The sequence below is a fragment of the Antedon mediterranea genome, chromosome 4 (assembly GCF_964355755.1).
Source record: "Antedon mediterranea chromosome 4, ecAntMedi1.1, whole genome shotgun sequence".
NCBI lineage: Eukaryota > Metazoa > Echinodermata > Crinoidea > Comatulida > Antedonidae > Antedon > Antedon mediterranea.
In genome coordinates, this window is record NC_092673.1 from 17,431,126 (window position 1) to 17,451,081 (window position 19,956).

The 19,956-nt window shown below is 32.1% G+C and overlaps 1 protein-coding gene and 1 long non-coding RNA gene across 2 annotated transcripts in view; both read left to right on the forward strand.

Annotated features, from left to right (window-relative positions):
* Window positions 1–156: 156 nt before the first annotated feature.
* Window positions 157–5,905, forward strand: LOC140046794 (uncharacterized). The gene is made up of 3 exons (XR_011844843.1): window positions 157–227; window positions 2,242–2,328; window positions 5,870–5,905. It is a non-coding gene; the product is annotated as an uncharacterized lncRNA (long non-coding RNA).
* A 4,985-nt stretch (window positions 5,906–10,890) lies between these two features.
* The window catches only part of LOC140046602 (uncharacterized), a 54,608-nt gene continuing 45,542 nt past the window's right edge, over window positions 10,891–19,956 (forward strand). The window contains exons 1-12 of the mRNA XM_072091296.1: window positions 10,891–10,934; window positions 13,306–13,398; window positions 13,764–13,923; window positions 14,223–14,703; window positions 14,974–15,019; window positions 15,879–16,036; window positions 17,046–17,135; window positions 17,312–17,491; window positions 17,654–17,911; window positions 18,282–18,479; window positions 19,174–19,368; window positions 19,558–19,863. Of these exons, the coding sequence (XP_071947397.1) occupies window positions 14,620–14,703; window positions 14,974–15,019; window positions 15,879–16,036; window positions 17,046–17,135; window positions 17,312–17,491; window positions 17,654–17,911; window positions 18,282–18,479; window positions 19,174–19,368; window positions 19,558–19,863 (1,515 nt within the window). The 5' untranslated portion in view covers window positions 10,891–10,934; window positions 13,306–13,398; window positions 13,764–13,923; window positions 14,223–14,619. The remainder of the gene's footprint in view (window positions 10,935–13,305; window positions 13,399–13,763; window positions 13,924–14,222; window positions 14,704–14,973; window positions 15,020–15,878; window positions 16,037–17,045; window positions 17,136–17,311; window positions 17,492–17,653; window positions 17,912–18,281; window positions 18,480–19,173; window positions 19,369–19,557; window positions 19,864–19,956) is intronic.

Sequence of the window (19,956 nt, forward strand, 5' to 3'; positions counted from 1 at the left end):
TTTTAATTTTAGAGTTAATATAAATTTGTATTCACCAAATTTATTTAAAAAAATAAAGAATAAATCTATTTTGATAATAAATAACTTGCCTATATATTTCTTATAAACCGTGATAATAATAGTACAGTCTAGTTATAGTGCGCCACCAGTTGTTTCAGCCTCGCTATTTCGTAAGAAATCGTTGGCATATTTACCAATTTTAACGGTAATTTTCTACCAAACGCCAGGTATTTTTTTGTGGAACTTTTACTTTTTGTACTATTAGTATTTATTTAGAACAGTATATGTGGTAAAAAAGTATTATGCTTGATGAGGAACGGGATTGCTTTTCCAGGCATCATTTCAGCTTCGCCGTAAGGCCTAGATTTTCGCGACTGAAAATGGTCTACGCTTGCGGACACACACCACCCACCCACCCCAATTAACCACTTTTTTAAGCCTCTAGGCCCGATGTTTTCAAATTATAAGATGCAATTTTTGAAGACCTGCAGGTCTAGTTTTCAAAATTTTCTTAGGTACTTATAAATTTCATTTCATATTTAATTTCATTTCATATTTCGAAGCACAATAAGTGCATTTTCCAGGACCTATAATCAGCTCTAATTTTCAAAAATGTCTTAGCTCAGTTCCTGCCTGTGGGTACGTTTTACGTTTGTGTATATTTTCTATGCTACAATATACTCGATAAATATAGGCATATTTTGAACTTTAAAGGTCACTTCATTTTTAAAATTGAAATGGATTGCCACAGTCATCATTGCGCATCGGTTTTTTGCACGCAGTATTTTATTTATGCATTATGAAAAATGGAAAAAGTGGCTACCCTAAATCTGATTAAAATTGCCTCAAATGACGCTAGAACGCGTTACTTCCGGGGGCTTTGCCCTCTAGACCCCCTGGCGGCCCCCTTGCACCCAGCCTAGAGAGAGATTAACAACATTTTTGACCAAATAACTGATATGTTTTTCTGATACTCACAATTGCCTAGAGGGATGTTTTTGCTGTTTTTTGGGGGTTTAAAGTAAAGTGGGCCAAACTGAATGGCAGCCATTTGTTGTGTATTAATTAAAGAAAAGTCATAATTGCCGTTTGGGAAAATGAATCCACAAAACAATGTTTCCAGTTGTTGATCTGTCAATCAATTATTATGAACAAAATAATTTTTTAAATATTTAAAGATGAGACCATGGCCAGTTTAATATCAACTTGGTGATAAACTTAGATTTTACAATCGCACAATGTACACAATATGCTTTATTTGTTTAATAACAAGTATAACAGTTTAAAAATCTAAAGTATAATATGTTGTAATGCTAGCACAGGAGTCATCTTCATTCAGTAACACCAGCATACAGGTCATCTACATGCAGTAACACCAGCATACAGATCATCTTCATTCAGTAACACCAGCATACAGGTCATCTACATGCAGTAACACCAGCATACAGATCATCTTCATTCAGTAACACCAGCATACAGGTCATCTTCATTCAGTAACGCCAACATACAGGTCATCTTCATTCAGTAACACCAGCATACAGGTCATCTTCATTCATTAACACCAGCATACAGGTCATCTACATTCAGTAACACCAGCATACAGGTCATCTTCATTCAGTAACACCAGCATACAGGTCATCTTCATTCAGTAACACCAGCATACAGGTCATCTTCATTCATTAACACCGGCATACAGGTCATCTTCATTCAGTAACACCGGCATACAGGTCATCTTCATTCAGTAACACCAGCATACAGATCATCTTCATTCAGTAATGCCAGCATACAGGTCATCTTCATTCAGTAATGCCAGCATACAGATCATCTTCATTCAGTAACGCCAGCATACAGGTCATCTTCATTCATTAACACCGGCATACAGGTCATCTTCATTCAGTAACACCGGCATACAGGTCATCTTCATTCAGTAACACCAGCATACAGATCATCTTCATTCAGTAAACACCAGCATACAGATCATCTTCATTCAGTAATGCCAGCATACAGGTTATCTTCATTCAGTAACACCAGCATACAGGTCATCTTCATTCAGTAACACCAGCATACAGATCATCTTCATTCAGTAACACCAGCATACAGGTCATCTTCATTCAGTAACACCAGCATACAGATCATCTTCATTCAGTAATGCCAGCATACAGGTGCAATTGAATTGTCATAGCTTTTTTAATGCAAAGGTTTCTGTCTGATGAAATTATGTTTTACCTTTCATATTTTCAGAACAGAATGTGTAGGCTTACTTTTACACTAGAAGCTATCAGTATTAATAATTGTTAAATGAAGACACTGTATTTTTGAAATGGAAAGGTACGTTTGTTTTTTATTTCAAATCCAACAAAAATAACCAGCTCCAATATGTAAATGTTAAAAACAAATTAAAATGTTTGAATAGTTAGCAATACTTTAAAACTTTCTTAAAAGATTATGAAATTATAAATATTACAAATAAAGGGCTCATTCTCATCAAATATAATGATGATATTGATTATTTCCATCAATCATCATTTTCATAAAATAGTGTAATAAATCATTATTTCTTACATTTTAACAGGAACAAATTAGAAAAAGCTTTGTTGTACAGGGGTGATTTGCAAACAATTAAACAAATTTGTAAGACGCAACCAGATCTTGTGAAATCTATCAATGAGGTATAATATTATCAAAGAAGAAATTTAATTAAAGTTTAAAATTATAGAGATTGTAATTTTCTTTATTATTTATTATAACATTTTTTTATATAATGAATTACAATTATTTTTCAATATCACACTAATGATGTTGGTAAGACCTGCATGCACTGATTAACCACATTAGGCTAAAAATAATAATATAAATACACACTGATGATGGGGATAACCTGCATGTACTGATTAACCACATTAGGCTAAAAATAATAATATAAATACACACTGATGATGGAGGTATAACCTGCATGTACTGATTAACCACATTAGGCTAAAAATAATAATATAAATACACACTGATGATGTTGGTATAACCTGCATGTACTGATTAACCACATTAGGCTATAAATAATAATATAAATACACACTGATGATAGGGGTATAACCTGCATGCACTGATTAACCACATTAGGCTAAAAATAATAATATAAATACACACTGATGATGGAGGTATAACCTGCATGTACTGATTAACCACTTTAGGCTAAAAATAATAATATAAATACACACTGATGATGGGGGTATAACCTGCATGTACTGATTAACAACATTAGGCTAAAAATAATAATATAGATACACACTGATGATGGGGGTATAACCTGCATGTACTGATTAACAACATTAGGCTAAAAATAATAATATAAACACACACTGATGATGGGGGTATAACCTGCATGTACTGATTAACAACATTAGGCTAAAAATAATAATATAAATACACACTGATGATGGAGGTATAACCTGCATATACTGATTAACCACATTAGGCTAAAAATAATAATATAAATACACACTGATGATGGAGGTATAACCTGCATGCACTGATTAACAACATTAGGCTAAAAATAATAATATAAATACACACTGATGATGGGGGTATAACCTGCATGCACTGATTAACCACATTAGGCAAAAATAATAATATAAATACACACTGATGGGTATGGCAAGCCTCAGCTGTCTGGAGTATTCAAAATATTATATTATTATATCAGAGGTCCCAAATTGGGAAAGTCCATTCGCAGGAGATTTTGTCGTGAACCACATTCAATTCGTCGGGGCGTCGAAAGTCAACGCGCAGGGAATCGAAAATCAACACGCGTGTCGTTTACGTCTCTTAATTAATTAACTAAATATGTTACATATACAGTATATACAATATTTACACATAAGTTTGCTTAATTTTTACATAGGTTTATCCATCAGTATTTTTACATTCTTATTTTTTTTATGGACACATCCTCAGTACAAAGAATTAAAAAAATATATACTGTATTTTAACTAAAATTCAGTATATAAAATAATTTAACTTAATTACATAGGCACAGGCCTAGCCTAGGGCTTCTACTAGGCCCTAGCTAGCTACCATTTTAACCCCCCCCCCCCAAAAAAAAAATAATAATAAGAAATAACTATTCCGAATCCGTCTTATGCTACATTACGCGAGTTAACATATTATTTCAGATGAAAAACATTGAGTTTTATATTGTTTTATCCATACGTAATTACACTGGCATTAAAGATATAACATTAAAATGTAGGCCGTTTATGAGCTATTTCGCCGATTTCTTATCGCTGGGAAATTCCCCACCATCGACATCGATCGAGGAGTAGGCCTAGGCTAGAATAGAGGCCTAGCGTGCATGCCGGAACGGGTGGATTATTGCTATATAAATAACAAGTTTGAACAAAAGAGCTTACAACAATCTTAGGTAAATTTTTATTAAACGTAGGCCTACTTGCTTGGCGAATCCATATGCTCGTATTATCGGATCGTACAGTAAAACCAAATAAAACACCGCCTCAACAACCTCGTGCGATGTGCGATCTGTTGTTCTTTGCAGCGGATCAACATTGGTAGAGTCCATTAATTATGAGGGTGTTTAAAAATGTAATAACTATTAAAAACGTGTCTCAATCACTGTGTAATCAAAGCGTTTATTTAGTTAAAACTTGGATCCTCCCAAAATTGATAATCGCGTATTCCGGTGACCACGTGATTGATTCACGGTTGGTTGCACGCTCTTTTTTTTCTACGTCCGGCGTGTAGTAACCGTGCATGTTTATATTATTGTTACGGTTTAACAAAGGCAGTGCATACAAATAAAAATACAATAATAGACCACAGAGACTGCATGAATAGACATTGTTTCAACATCCTGCCTCACTTTTGTCTAGTTATTTATTGATTATTGTTGACCTGGGCTGAGCCTGGGTGTAACCGTAAATCAATTTGGCCAAAAATATGGGGAAATTTGAAAATGCGGTAAAAAAAATCAAAATGCGGTAGAAAACGTTGAGATAGCGGTAGCGCGGTAGATGGGTTCTAAAAGCGGTAGACTACCGCGAGTAGCGGTAGACTTGGGACCCCTGTTTTCACGCTACATCACAAGAGAGGACTCAATCAGATATAAAGCAAGCAGCAATTTTAGGACTATAGTTTATAGGTCCCAGCTGCTGGACCCAAAAAACATCTGGGAAAAGTGTCTATGAGGGTTCACGGTTGAACGATTTTGGATTCTTGCCCTTTGATTGGTTGACTTCAATGCAAATGGTTTAACCTAAATTTGTTATCGTATCTAGTTTAACTTAATTATGATATTAGTTTCATTGGGTGTTAAAAATCAGTACCAAAAGTATGTACCAACTTTCTCTACCATTGAGTAAATATTCTAGAAGTTGCACTTAATTTACTGAAATTTCTCATTACGCAAATTTATATATAAATTCATTAAACTGCTTATTGGCCTCATATTTTTAATATCTGAACATTTGTTTGTACAATTTTATGAAAGTATTTTTTCTCATTACGCAAATTTATATATTAATTAAGTAATAGGCTAACAAATCTCTAGATCTGATCCATGGTAAGATAATCTATTAAACCCAATTTCACATAATGTCTGTTGTCGGTATTATACACCAGCAAATTTGCAAAAGAAGGTAATGTACAGGGATTTGCTAGTGTAATAGGCTAACATTATATAGATATGCTGTGGTAAACCATTCTATTTTGTTCTACTCATTTATTAATAATGATAATTATGATTATTTATCACAATATTTAGTAGCAATTGTTGTTGTTTGTATTGAAAAAAAAAACAAACAATTTTACATAATGTCTGTTGTCAGTATTTATAAACTTTATTATGATTCCTTTCCAGAATGGTGACACTCCATTACATTCATATCTGGGGAGCGGATATAGATCTACCTTAGAAATAGTGACTTGTCTCATTCAGCATGGGACACCAGTAGCATTGCAAAATAAGGTAATGTACAGGGATTTGCTAGTGTAATAGGCTAACATTATATAGATATGCTGTGGTAAACCATTCTATTTTGTTCTACTCATTTATTAATAATGATAATTATGATTATTTACCACAATATTTAGCAGCAATTGTTGTTGTTTGTATTGACAAAAAACAAACAATTTCACATAATGTCTGTTGTCAGTATTTATAAACTTTATTATGATTCCTTTCCAGGATGGTGACACTCCATTACATTCATATCTGTGGAGTAGTATGTATCCACCTACCTTAGAAATAGTGACGTGTCTCATTCAGCATGGGGCACCAGCAACATTGCAAAATAAGGTAATGTACAGGGATTTGCTAGTGTAATAGGCTAACATTATATAGATATGCTGTGGTAAACCATTCTATTTTGTTCTACTCATTTATTAATAATGATAATTATGATTATTTACCACAATATTTAGCAGCAATTGTTGTTGTTTGTATTGAAAAAAAAAACAAACAATTTCACATAATGTCTGTTGTCAGTATTTATAAACTTCATTGTGATTCCTTTCCAGTCTGGTGACACTCCATTACATTCATATCTGAGGAGTGGATGTACTGCACCTACCTTAGAAATAGTGACGTGTCTCATTCAGCATGGGGCACCAGTAGCATTGCAAAATGAGGTAATGTACAGGGATTTGCTAGTGTAGTAGGCTAACATTCTATAGCAGGCCTCGAATTTTACCGCGGCCAGTGCCGTCGGTGCCCTCCCAGTTGGCCTCAATGCCCTCGAAAATTAATAGCACCCACGGCCACTACTGGCCTGCCCTTTTTTTGCGTTGGCCGTGAGTGCCCTTCCCGAGTTTTACCACAATAAAAACCACTAAAGTAGATAGAAAATAATGTCAAGAATATCGGACGAGGCGCAAAACTATCGCCTGTCTTCGTTGCAAGGGGATTTCCCTAAACGCATTTAGAGAAAACATCGAACATATTTATATAACCAAAACAATATCGTCCCGGCCGCCGTGCGTGGTAAATAATGGTATAGATAGTACATTAAAATACAGGGGTGTACACTTTTAATAATAAAGCTAAAAACGTTCCTCGATCGGAGGTCACTGAAAGTATTAAAGTCGCACCACCCCCGCCTCAATAATCGAGCTAGCCGCCTTCGTTGAAAAAAAAATTACACGCACTCCTTGTCCTAGCCAGCCTATCCTCCCGCCGCCGATCCGATCAACAAACACACGCGATTCAATACATTGGGAAAACAATTCCATTTGACGCACACGCACCCTCTGATAAGAAATTTCACACGACGTCGTCGTACGTGTGAGAGTACGAAGGATCGGTCGTTGGAAAAACAATTCCTTTTGACGTACACGCACCCGCTGATATGAAAATACCATGTGCGTTCCTGCATGGTGTAGTCCATTCCATTATACGTGTAAAATTAGGGGTGTCAACTTTTAGTACTAAAGTTAAACCGGTACCTCAACCCGAAGATCGTTGGAAGTATATTGTATTTATATTTTATCGCACCCACCTCAATAATCCAGCCGACAGATCATCGAAAAATCTTGTTTAACGACGTCGTACACTAAATTAACAAACGCGTTTTTACCGAACTCAAGGAAATGGTATAGTCCACAATACACGTGCAGAAGGCTAAACGAGAGAGAGGGGTTGGCGTCCGTCCGTCCGTGTTTTGAATTCTTATGAATATGGATTATACTAACAAAAAAGCTTCAGAAATCGAAACTCGGAAAATAACAATAATTTATATTCTACAACATAATGTCATTGGCTTGATTTTTACCGTGGTTAACACTCTGTGTATGAATAGTTGTAGTTAAGGCCTACAAACAAATTGTTTTTGTAACCTGTGTTCTCCGTCCGCTACGCCTTTAGTGCTGCTAAGTGCTTGCTGTTGTTAGGGTCTTTACCCGTTGGGCCTGGCTTCACATGCCTTTTTTTGATCGCATTGTTTGAAACTAAACGAAACAACTGTGAACGCTAAACATCGTACCTTAATAATTATTATTTATATGGATCGTAAATACACGTAATATTTATATGAAATACAAAAAGATGTAGACAGTCCTCTCCTACTACTACTACGCAATCTGATGAATAGGGGAAATACCCCCAAAAATGTTTGCGGGTAGAATTTTTTTTTTTGAAAAAAATTCCACCCGGGCGCTCAACCGGAAACAAGCTATTTTTAAATTTTGGCCTATTTATTAAAATATTTTTTAATTTTGGCCTTGGTGCCCCTTCGATTTAAAACAAATGGCCTTGGTGCCCTCCCATTTGGCCTTGGTGCCCCTCAAATCAATGAAAACCGGAGGCCAAATGGCCTTGCCCCTAAAATCCCCAAATTCGAGGCCTGCTATAGATATGCTGTGGTAAACCATTCTATTTTGTTCTACTCATTTATTAATAATGATAATTATGATTATTTACCACAATATTTAGCAGCAATTGTTGTTGTTTGTATTGACAAAAAACAAACAATTTCACATAATGTCTGTTGTCAGTATTTATAAACTTTATTGTGATTCCTTTCCAGAATGGTAACACTCCATTACATTCATATCTGGAGAGAAAATATCCACATACCTTAGCAATAGTGACTTGTCTCATTCAGCATGGGGCACCAGCAACATTGCAAAATAAGGTAATGTACAGGGATTTGCTAGTGTAATAGGCTAACATTCTATAGATATGATGTGGTAAACCATTCTATTTTGTTCTACTCATTTATTAATAATGATAATTATGATTATTTACCACAATATTTAGTAGCAATTGTTGTTGTTTGTATTGACAAAAAACAAACAATTTCACATAATGTCTGTTGTCAGTATTTATAAACTTCATTATGATTCCTTTCCAGTATGGTGAAACTCTATTACATATATATCTGTGGGCTGGATATACTGCACCTACCTTAGAAATAGTGACGTGTCTCATTCAGCATGGGACACCATTAGCATTGCAAAATGAGGTAATGTACAGGGATTTGCTAGTGTAATAGGCAACATTCTATAGATATGCTGTGGTAAACCATTCTATTTTGTTCTACTCATTTATTAATAATGATAATTATGATTATTTACCACAATATTTAGTAGCAATTGTTGTTGTTTGTATTGTAAAAAAACAAACAATTTCACATAATGTCTGTTGTCAGTATTTATAAACTTCATTATGATTCCTTTCCAGTCTGGTGACACTCTATTACATTTATATCTGGGGAGTGGATATAGACCTACCTTAGAAATAGTGACTTGTCTCATTCAGCATGGGACACCATTAGCATTGCAAAATAAGGTATTGTACAGGGATTTGCTAGTGTAATAGGCTAACATTGTATAGATATGCCGTGGTAAACCATTCTATTTTGTTCTACTCATTTATTAATAATGATAATTATGATTATTTACCACAATATTTAGCAGCAATTGTTGTTGTTTGTATTGACAAAAAAACAAACAATTTCACATAATGTCTGTTGTCAGTATTTATAAACTTCATTATGATTCCTTTCCAGGATGGTGACACTCCATTACATTCATATCTGAGTAGTGTATATGCACCTACCTTAGAAATAGTGACGTGTCTCATTCAGCATGAGGCACCATTAGCATTGCAAAATAAGGTAATGTACAGGGATTTGCTAGTGTAATAGGCTAACATTGTATAGATATGATGTGGTAAACCATTCTATTTTGTTCTACTCATTTATTAATAATGATAATTATGATTATTTACCACAATATTTAGCAGCAATTGTTGTTGTTTGTATTGACAAAAAACAAACAATTTTACATAATGTCTGTTGTCAGTATTTATAAACTCCATTTTGATTCCTTTCCAGAATGGTGACACTCTATTACATTCATATCTGAGGAGTGGATACCCTACCTTAGAAATAGTGACGTGTCTCATTCAGCATGGGACACCAGTAGCATTGCAAAGTAAGGTAATGTACAGGGATTTGCTAGTGTAATAGGCTAACATTCTATTCTATTTTGTTCTGGTTTACCACATTATTTAGCAGTAATTTTTACTGTATTGTCTCATATTATGGCATATCTGCAGCATTGCAAAATAGGGTAATGTAGGCTTACAAAGAATTGTCAGGACAATTTCACATTTTATTGTTATCAGTATTTATAAACTTCAACTTCAGTATCAATTAGCCTCCATATTAATCAATAGTATTACTACCTCAAAGAGTAGTATTATTTAATCAGACTTACAGATATAGAATTCTCAAGTGTTTGATTTTTTTCACATTTTTCTCTTTTTACACATAGCACATTCTAACAAGTTTGTTTTGATTTAGATATTCATTTATAAGTCAACTATAATTGTAATGTGTTGTTGTTGTTTTAATATTTCATTTGTATCTGGATAGTATCCAAATATTATTTTCTTTGAAAGTTTATAGTAAAACTATTTGTTGTTTTATATTATGGCTCAAACATTTTAACACATCTACCTACTGTTCCAAAGTAAACTTTTATTCAATTTATCTCTCTCTCTCTCTCTCTCCTCCATCTTTCAATGTTGAAGGCGGTAGACTATAAACAGCAGCACTCAAGTTTTGGTTTGGATACAGGAGTTATAGGTGGCGCACTGTACAAGTTGATGTCATTTATTAGCAAATAGTAATTTCTATTCACGTCCTAATTTACAACCAATGTTAAAAAATAGTAAATCTATGTGTTATCACATGATGCTCTTTCATCCAATCTCTAGATGGTAAATGTTTGAGCCATGACATAATACTGTATGTATGTGATGCATAATTAAAGTGTGTTATATTGTATATCAATAATTTCTCAAAACTACTAATAACTAAACCCATTTTTTTAATAGGATGGAAATACACCTGTCTCTCTTTTAGAAAGTAACAGGTGGATAAAGGAGCATAGTAAAACTGAAATTTTAAACTTCTTAGAAGGTAAGTGAAGTTTTAATTATTGAAATTTTAGGATCAACTAGTTTCATTGCAAACGATAACAATTTGACTTCTTGTTCCAAGTGAAGAAGAATGTCCAGATAAAGAAAATTAACATTTATGATATATCATTCACAGGTTTATTATAGATTAAATAATTCAGTGGGATAGTAGTATACATGGAAGTTGTGATATGTTGCAAGATGTAAATTATTTTGCTATTAATACGATAAAAATAACACAAAAACGCAAACTTTAAAATTCCTTTGAAATAAAAATATTAAATAAATCATTTTTCAAATCAAATCAATCTCTTTATTCAATACATCAAAACAGTACACATAACAAAAATAAAGAGATTTTAATGATGATGATGATGATTTTAAGATGAAAGGGACCTTCAATAAACCTCAAGGGGCTTTTGATAGGAGGCTTTACTTTAAACTAGTTACAATAATCGGATGGGGGATATGCATTGTTAAGGAATATTTGAACTTTATTAATTGCACATAAATGTAAAATGTAGATTTTTTTTTTTTAATGTAATCTATTTTATATATAATGTACAATTGGTATTCGCATTCAAGGCAAACAATTTACGATAGGAGAAGATAAATATTGAATATAAAATCTAATTTTCTTGTTAAATCCCAGTTTTTGTTTCCACAATGGATGAATTTCCTTCACACATTTTAAATAATAATTCGTCTTCTTCGAGGAGCTGAATCACCGGATTTTCAGCGTACCAGGTTACTACCGTAAATGATGGCGCTTAATTAAAAGTTCTTAGTAGATATAGCTCTATAAATATTAGCCTTAAAAGTTATCCCCTTAATAGATATAGCTCTATTACCTATTAAGCACCTACTAATAAGTAGATTTTAGGTAGAATTTAGATAGTTCCTAATAGGTTTTACCTCATTAGCATAATTCAAAACCCCCACTAATAGTGTTAGATAGTTTTTTCACTATTTTCAATCTGTGAGTAACACAGTTGTATGCATCTATCTATTGTCTACTATAATAGCAATACCAAGGGCTACCAGCAACCTATTAATAGACATAAACAAACTGATAATAGCCAGTAACTGTTAATAAACTATCTATTTTATACAATAGATAGATATGGACTACCAGATAGCTATTAGAAATCTATGAGTATCATATCTATCTATCTACTGTCTACTTATTATAGCTATACAAGACTACCAATGACCTATCAATAGACTATAAAGAAACTGATAATAGCCAGTTAGATATTAATCAACTATCTATTTTATAGCTGGGAAGTAGTCGTTCCATCGTTGACTCATTCAGTTAAAATCATTAGTAGTCGAGATAAAAAGGTCTACTAAAAAACTACTGAAAATAGAGCTATTTCTACTTAAGTCTACTTAAATTCTACTAATTTTTTTACTATGGGTAAAACCAATAGACAAATTCAAACTCCTCCTTCCCACATTCGCATTCGAGGAAAACAATTTACGATAGGAGGAGATAAATATTGAATATAAAAATAAAACATTTTCTTGTTAATTCCATTTTTTGTTTCCACAATGAATGAATTTTCTTCACACAATTTTAAGCCAGGTTAAGAATACTATTTTTCTGTATGTAAAATTAAGCATCATACATGTGTTATTCTAAACACCAAGTCCCACAAAGCATAACCAAGATCTACCAAGTGTATAAAGAACAGTGCCTTTATTGTAGGCCTTTAAAAATGCAATTCCAGGTCTATATTGGCAAAATTCAGCCCAAACCATGGTGGGCTCAAGTTCAAGTTATCTTTATTGTGTTTTCACACAGGAATAAAAACAAAATTGGTTACTGGTCATAAAACAGAATATAAATAAAAACATTTAAAAAGTTCAAGGCATATTAAAAACTTACGATAGGTGGTCAATAATTCCTACTGCCAAATTCTGAATCATACCAGTTATTCATTTCAGGATTACTTTATTTTCACTTTACACAGTGAAACCATCCTAATCAACCGTATGGTGCTAGAAATGATTTAGATTCAGGATCTCTGTCAAAAAATGTTGCATAACGCCTCTATGTTTGGATGAGTTTGAGTTCACACAATTTTTAGGACATAATTAATAACTGTAGTTGTTAACTGTATACATTTTAGTTTAAAAAAATACATTATTATTATAGTATATCCAGAATGAATGAGGTTTACCATTTTCATGTATAGTCGATTGCTTGTACACAGTCACCCACAAGCTTTTATATAACCTTATACCATTGAAAAATTTTAAAGATACCATATGACAATTCAAGAGTTTTGCCAAGCTGTGACTTTTAATATAGTGTTTTTTTATGAAAATATGTAATATGTAATATTTTTGTTTGGGTATTTTTTTAGATTTACCAAGTACTGTTGATGAGCAATTTCAAACACAATTTCAGAAACCGACAAGTGACGAACAGAAAACAAAACTTCTTAAGCCAGAGAGTGGTGAGTTTAAGAATCATAAGAGCTGCTGTATGTTGTATGATTGTATCTATATATAATTTAACACAATTGTGATTAAAATGGGATTTCAGTAAGGAGAGAATTAGACGCTAATGTTATTTAAAAAAAGCATTATTTCTGAGCGGTACTGTAAAAAGGCGAAAAGTGTGCAACTAATAACAAATGGAGAGATTTTATTTATCATAAATAAAACAAACAGTTGATTGTTTCCATCCAAAATACTGTAATAATGGAATGGAGCTAGTTTGCAGATTTATGTGGCATGCTTGATTGATGATTTTTTTTTTTTTTACTTTATTTACTCCAGATGTTTTAAAAATCTATTAAAATCTTGATTCAATTTTCAGATATTCCATGTGATATTGCTGCTCGTGAATTAGAGTATCAGGAAGCGTACAAGGAAGCTTTGAAAGGAGGATCTGTCGCAGTCAATCTTGGAATGCTTAAGGTGATTGGACAGGGAGGAGTTGGTAAAACATGCCTCATAAATGCATGTCTTGGAAAGATGTAAGTAGTTGGACAGTAAAATTGACATTACAAAATACATGTAGGTACTGCCTAATTATAACAATAATAGATAATAGAATTAAATTTTAACATTGTTTTGTAATTTTAAATGAAAGATCATTTTAATTGTTGACTAAATAACTGATTTAAAATGTGTATTTTATAAATAAAGACTATTGAAATAGTAACTACTGGTATCTATAATTAAAAAGAGAAAATTGAATTTTACGGCACTAAAAATGAATGACATTCATTTTTGGTTTCAAATTATTATATTATTATTATTATATTTATCTCAGATTTGAGGAAGAACATAAAGTTACAGATGGAATAGCAGTGATAAGAACAGCAAGCAAAACATGGAAAGAGGCTGAAGCTGATAGTGGTAAATTTGAATACAAATTAGCATATTACTCTTCCCATCATCATAGTCAATGTAACAATATTTATCTTTGATCTCATTATCATAGACACAAACAGGCCCACAATGAAACTGAGATGTAGAATGGAATTCAATAAATGCATATAACTGTAGTATGATGTCAACAGTCATATTTTCACATACATACAGCAATTACTCCATGATCCTTTAACACGCAACCTATTGTTTGTTGATGTACTGTAATTTTACATTAATTAATCCATCAGTTAAAGTATTGTCACCTATCAATGTATCTGCTGTAATAATATGTGCAAATGTCTTTTTTCTCTACAGGTAATCCTTTAAAACAGTATACAAAAATGGTCAATGACAAATTGAGAGAAAAGAAAACTGTAAACGTTTGTCAATAATAGCGTAATAAAAACATAATATAAATAAAGTAGCACCTACAGGACTATTTCAAACCAGTCACTTAGGCTTTCTTTCTAAATGAATCAATGAGGCATTATGAGCAGCTATTTCATTTTTTTTTCTTTCAAAATAATTTGGGTTTTTTTTTAGAGTAAATAATATTAGTTTTCTCTTATATTAAATTGTAAACAATACTGTATTTAACTTGAATAAACATTTATTTCTTTTTATATCCATTGTTTTTACGTAATGTGTAGATTGACATGAAACCACCTACAGATGATAATGATTACAAAAATTATGGTATGTAAATTTCCATTAAATTCTAATTATTTTTACATTTTTGTAGTAAAAGCACTAATAAATAAGTTGCAATTATCAGTTTGCAATTTCTGTCATATTAAAGATCTATTGTCCCCAAAAACATGAAAAATAAAGATTATTAAAATCAGACTTTGAATAGATTATTTTGTAGTTAATCACTTCTGTAGAAAAAAAAGGAAACAATTAAGGTTTTCACTTATAAAATAACAAAATAAATGGTTAAATTCAACCAAATACCCATTGACTGGCAGTCAATTTGACTTTTTTTTTCAATCCAATTTTTTTTATAGTGGATAACTATTAGGTGACATTAAAATGGCATATTAAAAAAAAAATTGTAACCATTATTTTTTCATGAGGACAATACATCTTTAAATTCATAGTTATATAAAGTTAGATTTTCCAATTTAATGTAACTAAAGAAGTATAAAATTATGTTATCAGATTCATAACTTAGAGGCAACCTATCTGTGTAACAATTATGGTGACCGTAATTTGGAGAAAACAAAGCGTCCTACTCCTAGACATAGTCTACAGACGCTGTACACGCAGGCTTGGTGGGCATGTTGTCTAGTTAGGAAAGTTAAAAAAACACCTAATTAAAAACTTAGAAGAGGCTTACAAAGATGCTTATTTTTTTTATGAATCTAGAAGAATCAAAGTGAATTCACAGTCCTGGTGACCGTCCCGGGGCGAAAGCTCATTATGATGATAATGAAGACAACTATACTCATAGCAACTTTTTAACTGACTGAATACTATGTTGACTTAAAATTTTAAAATAATGATGCTTGTTACGCCGTTTGTGGAATGACCAAAACACTTGTTTTCGCTACAGGTACTGATACAGCTACTCAAGCTATTCCATTTGATACAGATCAACAATTAGATAAGGATGTAATCAAGGAAGTTAAGGAAAATAAGGAGGAGACTTTGGAAGAAACATTCAACATATGGGACCATGGGGGACAATTAATCTACCATGGTCTACATCGGGTAAGTAGGTTTCTGTATAGACTAACATAATTGTATGGCCAAGGTATAGTTTGATTTTTTCTTTTTTTTTTCGCAAACATCTTTCCATGGTACTGCATAGTAATATATATAACAATTTAATAGTAGATTCTTGTCACTTGATTGGAGGATTGTGGGTCACATGATATTCAATAGACATATACTATTAAACATTAAAGTCAGATTACATATTCTTATGTTACACAGTGAGCAACCGAAACATGGGATGCAAGAATAGACTGCGTGTTAAAAAATCAATCTGTATTGTCACGCCATCTATAATTGTTTGCCTTCTGCCTTCTTGAATAGTTTAGGCCTTGGCCTAGCCTCTTGTTGATGTTTATGTATAATACATCTACTTTTAACAAGAGGCTAGGCCATTGAAAAGGCAGAACTCTAATTTTAGAGAGGGAGTAAAACAATTGGCAACATACAGCACACACTACTGGTTAATGAAACGTGATCAGTCAACAACAGCCTCTTGAAGAGTGTGTGGTTAAATGTTCACTGTGTAAAATATGCGGAAAACAAAATTGCAGTACTGGCACACATACCTGTATAATGACATTGCACTCTTGATGACATCATTAGGGGAGTAATATAACATTTATTTATATCATGTGACCCATAATCCTCCAATCAAATAAAAAGAATCTACTTTTGGGTGTTATAATATACAAATAATGAATGTTTATGAGTGCAATGTATTGGAAAATAATTTCATGTGATAACACTAGAACATTTCATCTTTCACTAATGATTTTTTTGTTTCATTGCATGAATATAAAATATTCATTATTCGTATATTATCCATGACTAATGTTAATTTTAAACATTTTCAGTAACTTTTCGCCACATTAATTATCAAAGAATTTGTATATGAAAGTCTTTATTATATATCAAGGTCCACATACAATTTAAAATAATATTTGTTATGTTGTCAGAAGGCCTTAAAGAATATTAATCAGTCAATATCTGAATATTTTTGCAGATGTTCATGACACTACAAGCACTATACATTGTTGTATTTGATCTCAGTAAACCATTGGATGATCTTGCTACTTTCATTGATTCTACTGAAGTAAGTGTTTCTAGATGCAATAAGGCATTGAGATTGAACAAATCTTCTAATTTATAAGAACATGCATTTTATGCATTAAAAACAGTTCCAAATAAGATGTAGTAATGAATGCTTTCAAAAACTAACCATTTCAAGTTTCACTGTGATTAAGTGTTTTCATAATTTTTTTTATACAGGAAACATCTAGACATCATTGGACCAATCTCCAGTTCATATTATCTTACATCCTGTCAGTTTATTCTCATAGTCGTATTGTGGAAGAAGATGAGGAGAATGAAGTTGACAAACCAACTATCTTTATTGTGGGTACACACAAGGGTAAGCTTGGTAAGACTGAAAAACAGCAAAATGATGAGGTTAATACTTCTTTTGTTTCTATATTTTATAAATAGCCACAACCAAAGATACATTGCAGTTGTAAATATTTTTAAATATGTATTACTTAAAATAAATTACAAAATTGACACATTCTTATTATGATATAGGTGTAAACTGTTATTAAAATTATTTACAAACAGGCAGAAAAGGCGTTTAAAATTATTCAAGATGTGCTTAAAACAAAACCATATGGAAATCATGTCTACCACAAATATTTTGCCATTGAAAACAGCCAACCAACAACAGATAAGAGCTTTAGTGATCTCAAACAAGTTATTGATGAACTTATGAAAGCTTTAGAAAAGCCTTTTCCTTTAAAGTGGATGCGTTTTCGATGTGATCTACATGATCTAAGAGGAAAAAAACAGCCCTCTTTTTCTTTGTGTCCTTTAGAAGAGGTAAATGTTATTTGTTTTGTTTTTGTTCTTTTTTTCAGAAAAGAACATTTTGGGAAATATTAAGTCGCAATATATCTATCAAGTATCTAAAAAAAAAAAATTAATGTTTCCAAATATAAGTACCCTTTAATTAAAAAATGTCTATAGATAATTAGATTACTATATCCAAAACCATATTTTCATCTCAGATATTTGCTGCCATTGTTTTATTTATAAATTGTGTGTTTGAAAATAATAAGGTAATTAGCCATTGAAATTCAATATTTAAAACTATTTTTTCATGTATTACCCACATGTTACAAAAACTGAATATGATTTCATATTTTTTTTTTTATTCTGAATAATACTAATTTAATATTATTTCTTTTAGATCAAAATTCTGAAAAGTAAGAATGGTATTGTTGAAAAAGAAAAATACAAATCAGTCCTGCTTAACTTCTTGTACGATCTTGGTGAAATTGTTTACATGCCTGACAACAAATTACTAAGGGATAAAGTCGTGCTAGATCCGTTGAGGCTGGTTGAAATTGTCACCAAATTTGTAACTGTGGTTCCCCCAAAATATCCCGTAAGTAGACTCATGTAATGTCTTGCATTGTAAAAACGTGTTGCCGTAGTATAATTACTCCTGTTCTGTGTAATTTATTATTCCTTAGCAAAGAGTTTGCCTTTAGTAATATTTGATAGAGATGCTTAACATTTTCTATAGATAAAAAAAAGTCATTTGTAATTAATTATTTCACTTTTAATATTCTGCTTTCAATCTATTACAATTGAAGCACTATAAAAGTGAATAGCAAACTAACTTGGAGTAATTTCACAGTTTAACCCTTTCACTGCGTGTATTATCGGGTATAAACATGTCGTTGAACTCCATATAACCATCATTACCGAGTACACTATATTTTTGATAAACTTAAATATATTTGCAATGTTTTAAAACTATTTTCCTGCACTACATGCAACCTCTATATTTTTTAATATCGTCGTATCGTACCATTTTCTTACTCCAAACGGTAGACCAACCTTTTACCCACCTCAAAAATATTTACAAAATTATCTCATTTAGTAGGTTTTTGCAATTTATTAAAAATCACCTGTCTCTCAATGTTATGCACAGTGAAAGGGTTAAACCACAATACTGTATTATACCAACACATGGTTCATCTATATTCTAAATGCTTACTGTATCTATTGCCGTCATCCTCACAACTGTTATAAACACAAAATACGATGCATGGTTGATAGTTGGTGTTTTTTAGTCCGCTAAATTTAGAAGATCTTTTGATAAGCTTGACAAAGGCATACTGGAAGAAGACTTGTTGCGAAAATTATGGAAAGATAGTAAAGTTGATGACGGAAAGAATTTTGAGTTCCTTGTAGCACTTATGATTCAATTAGGTTTCATTTGTGAGAGAAAGACAACAAACAGCCAGGATGTCGCAAGTACATCTACAGTAGGTTTTGTTTCTTTAATCTTTCATTTTATACATGTAAGATGTGGGATAAAAAGTATTATTTTAATAGTTTGGATTTTTAATGTTCAAAGTTTGAATAAACTTTCTAATGAAAATGTCTACATGACAGAGTATCTTTAGTTTGCTTAAAATAATTTAAATGGCATTGTTACAAATTAACAATTTCAGAAATCAGTTGGAAAACGATCCTTTTTTGTGCCACTGCGACTTGCTATCAAGACAAGTCAAGTAAGACAAGTACCTGATGGTTCACGATCTATCAGCAGGCCAATCTATTACGACTTTGAGGGATATCTGCCAGACGTGTTGTTTCCGTATTTAATTATTGAATTCCTTAACAAATTTCAAAAGGAAGGAGTTGACCCAATACTTGCATGTAGTTATGCAGAACTTTACCTCAACGAATATCATCATGTGATTTTGTCTCTTGACAAATTTATTACTAAGAATGATGAGCGAAAGTTCTTGTTAAAGGTAATATATAATCTCAAATGTTCAATAAATATCACTAAATTATGAAAGTTAAATATTGTTGCTTAGTCTTTCCCTGATCTGTCATGTCAGAAT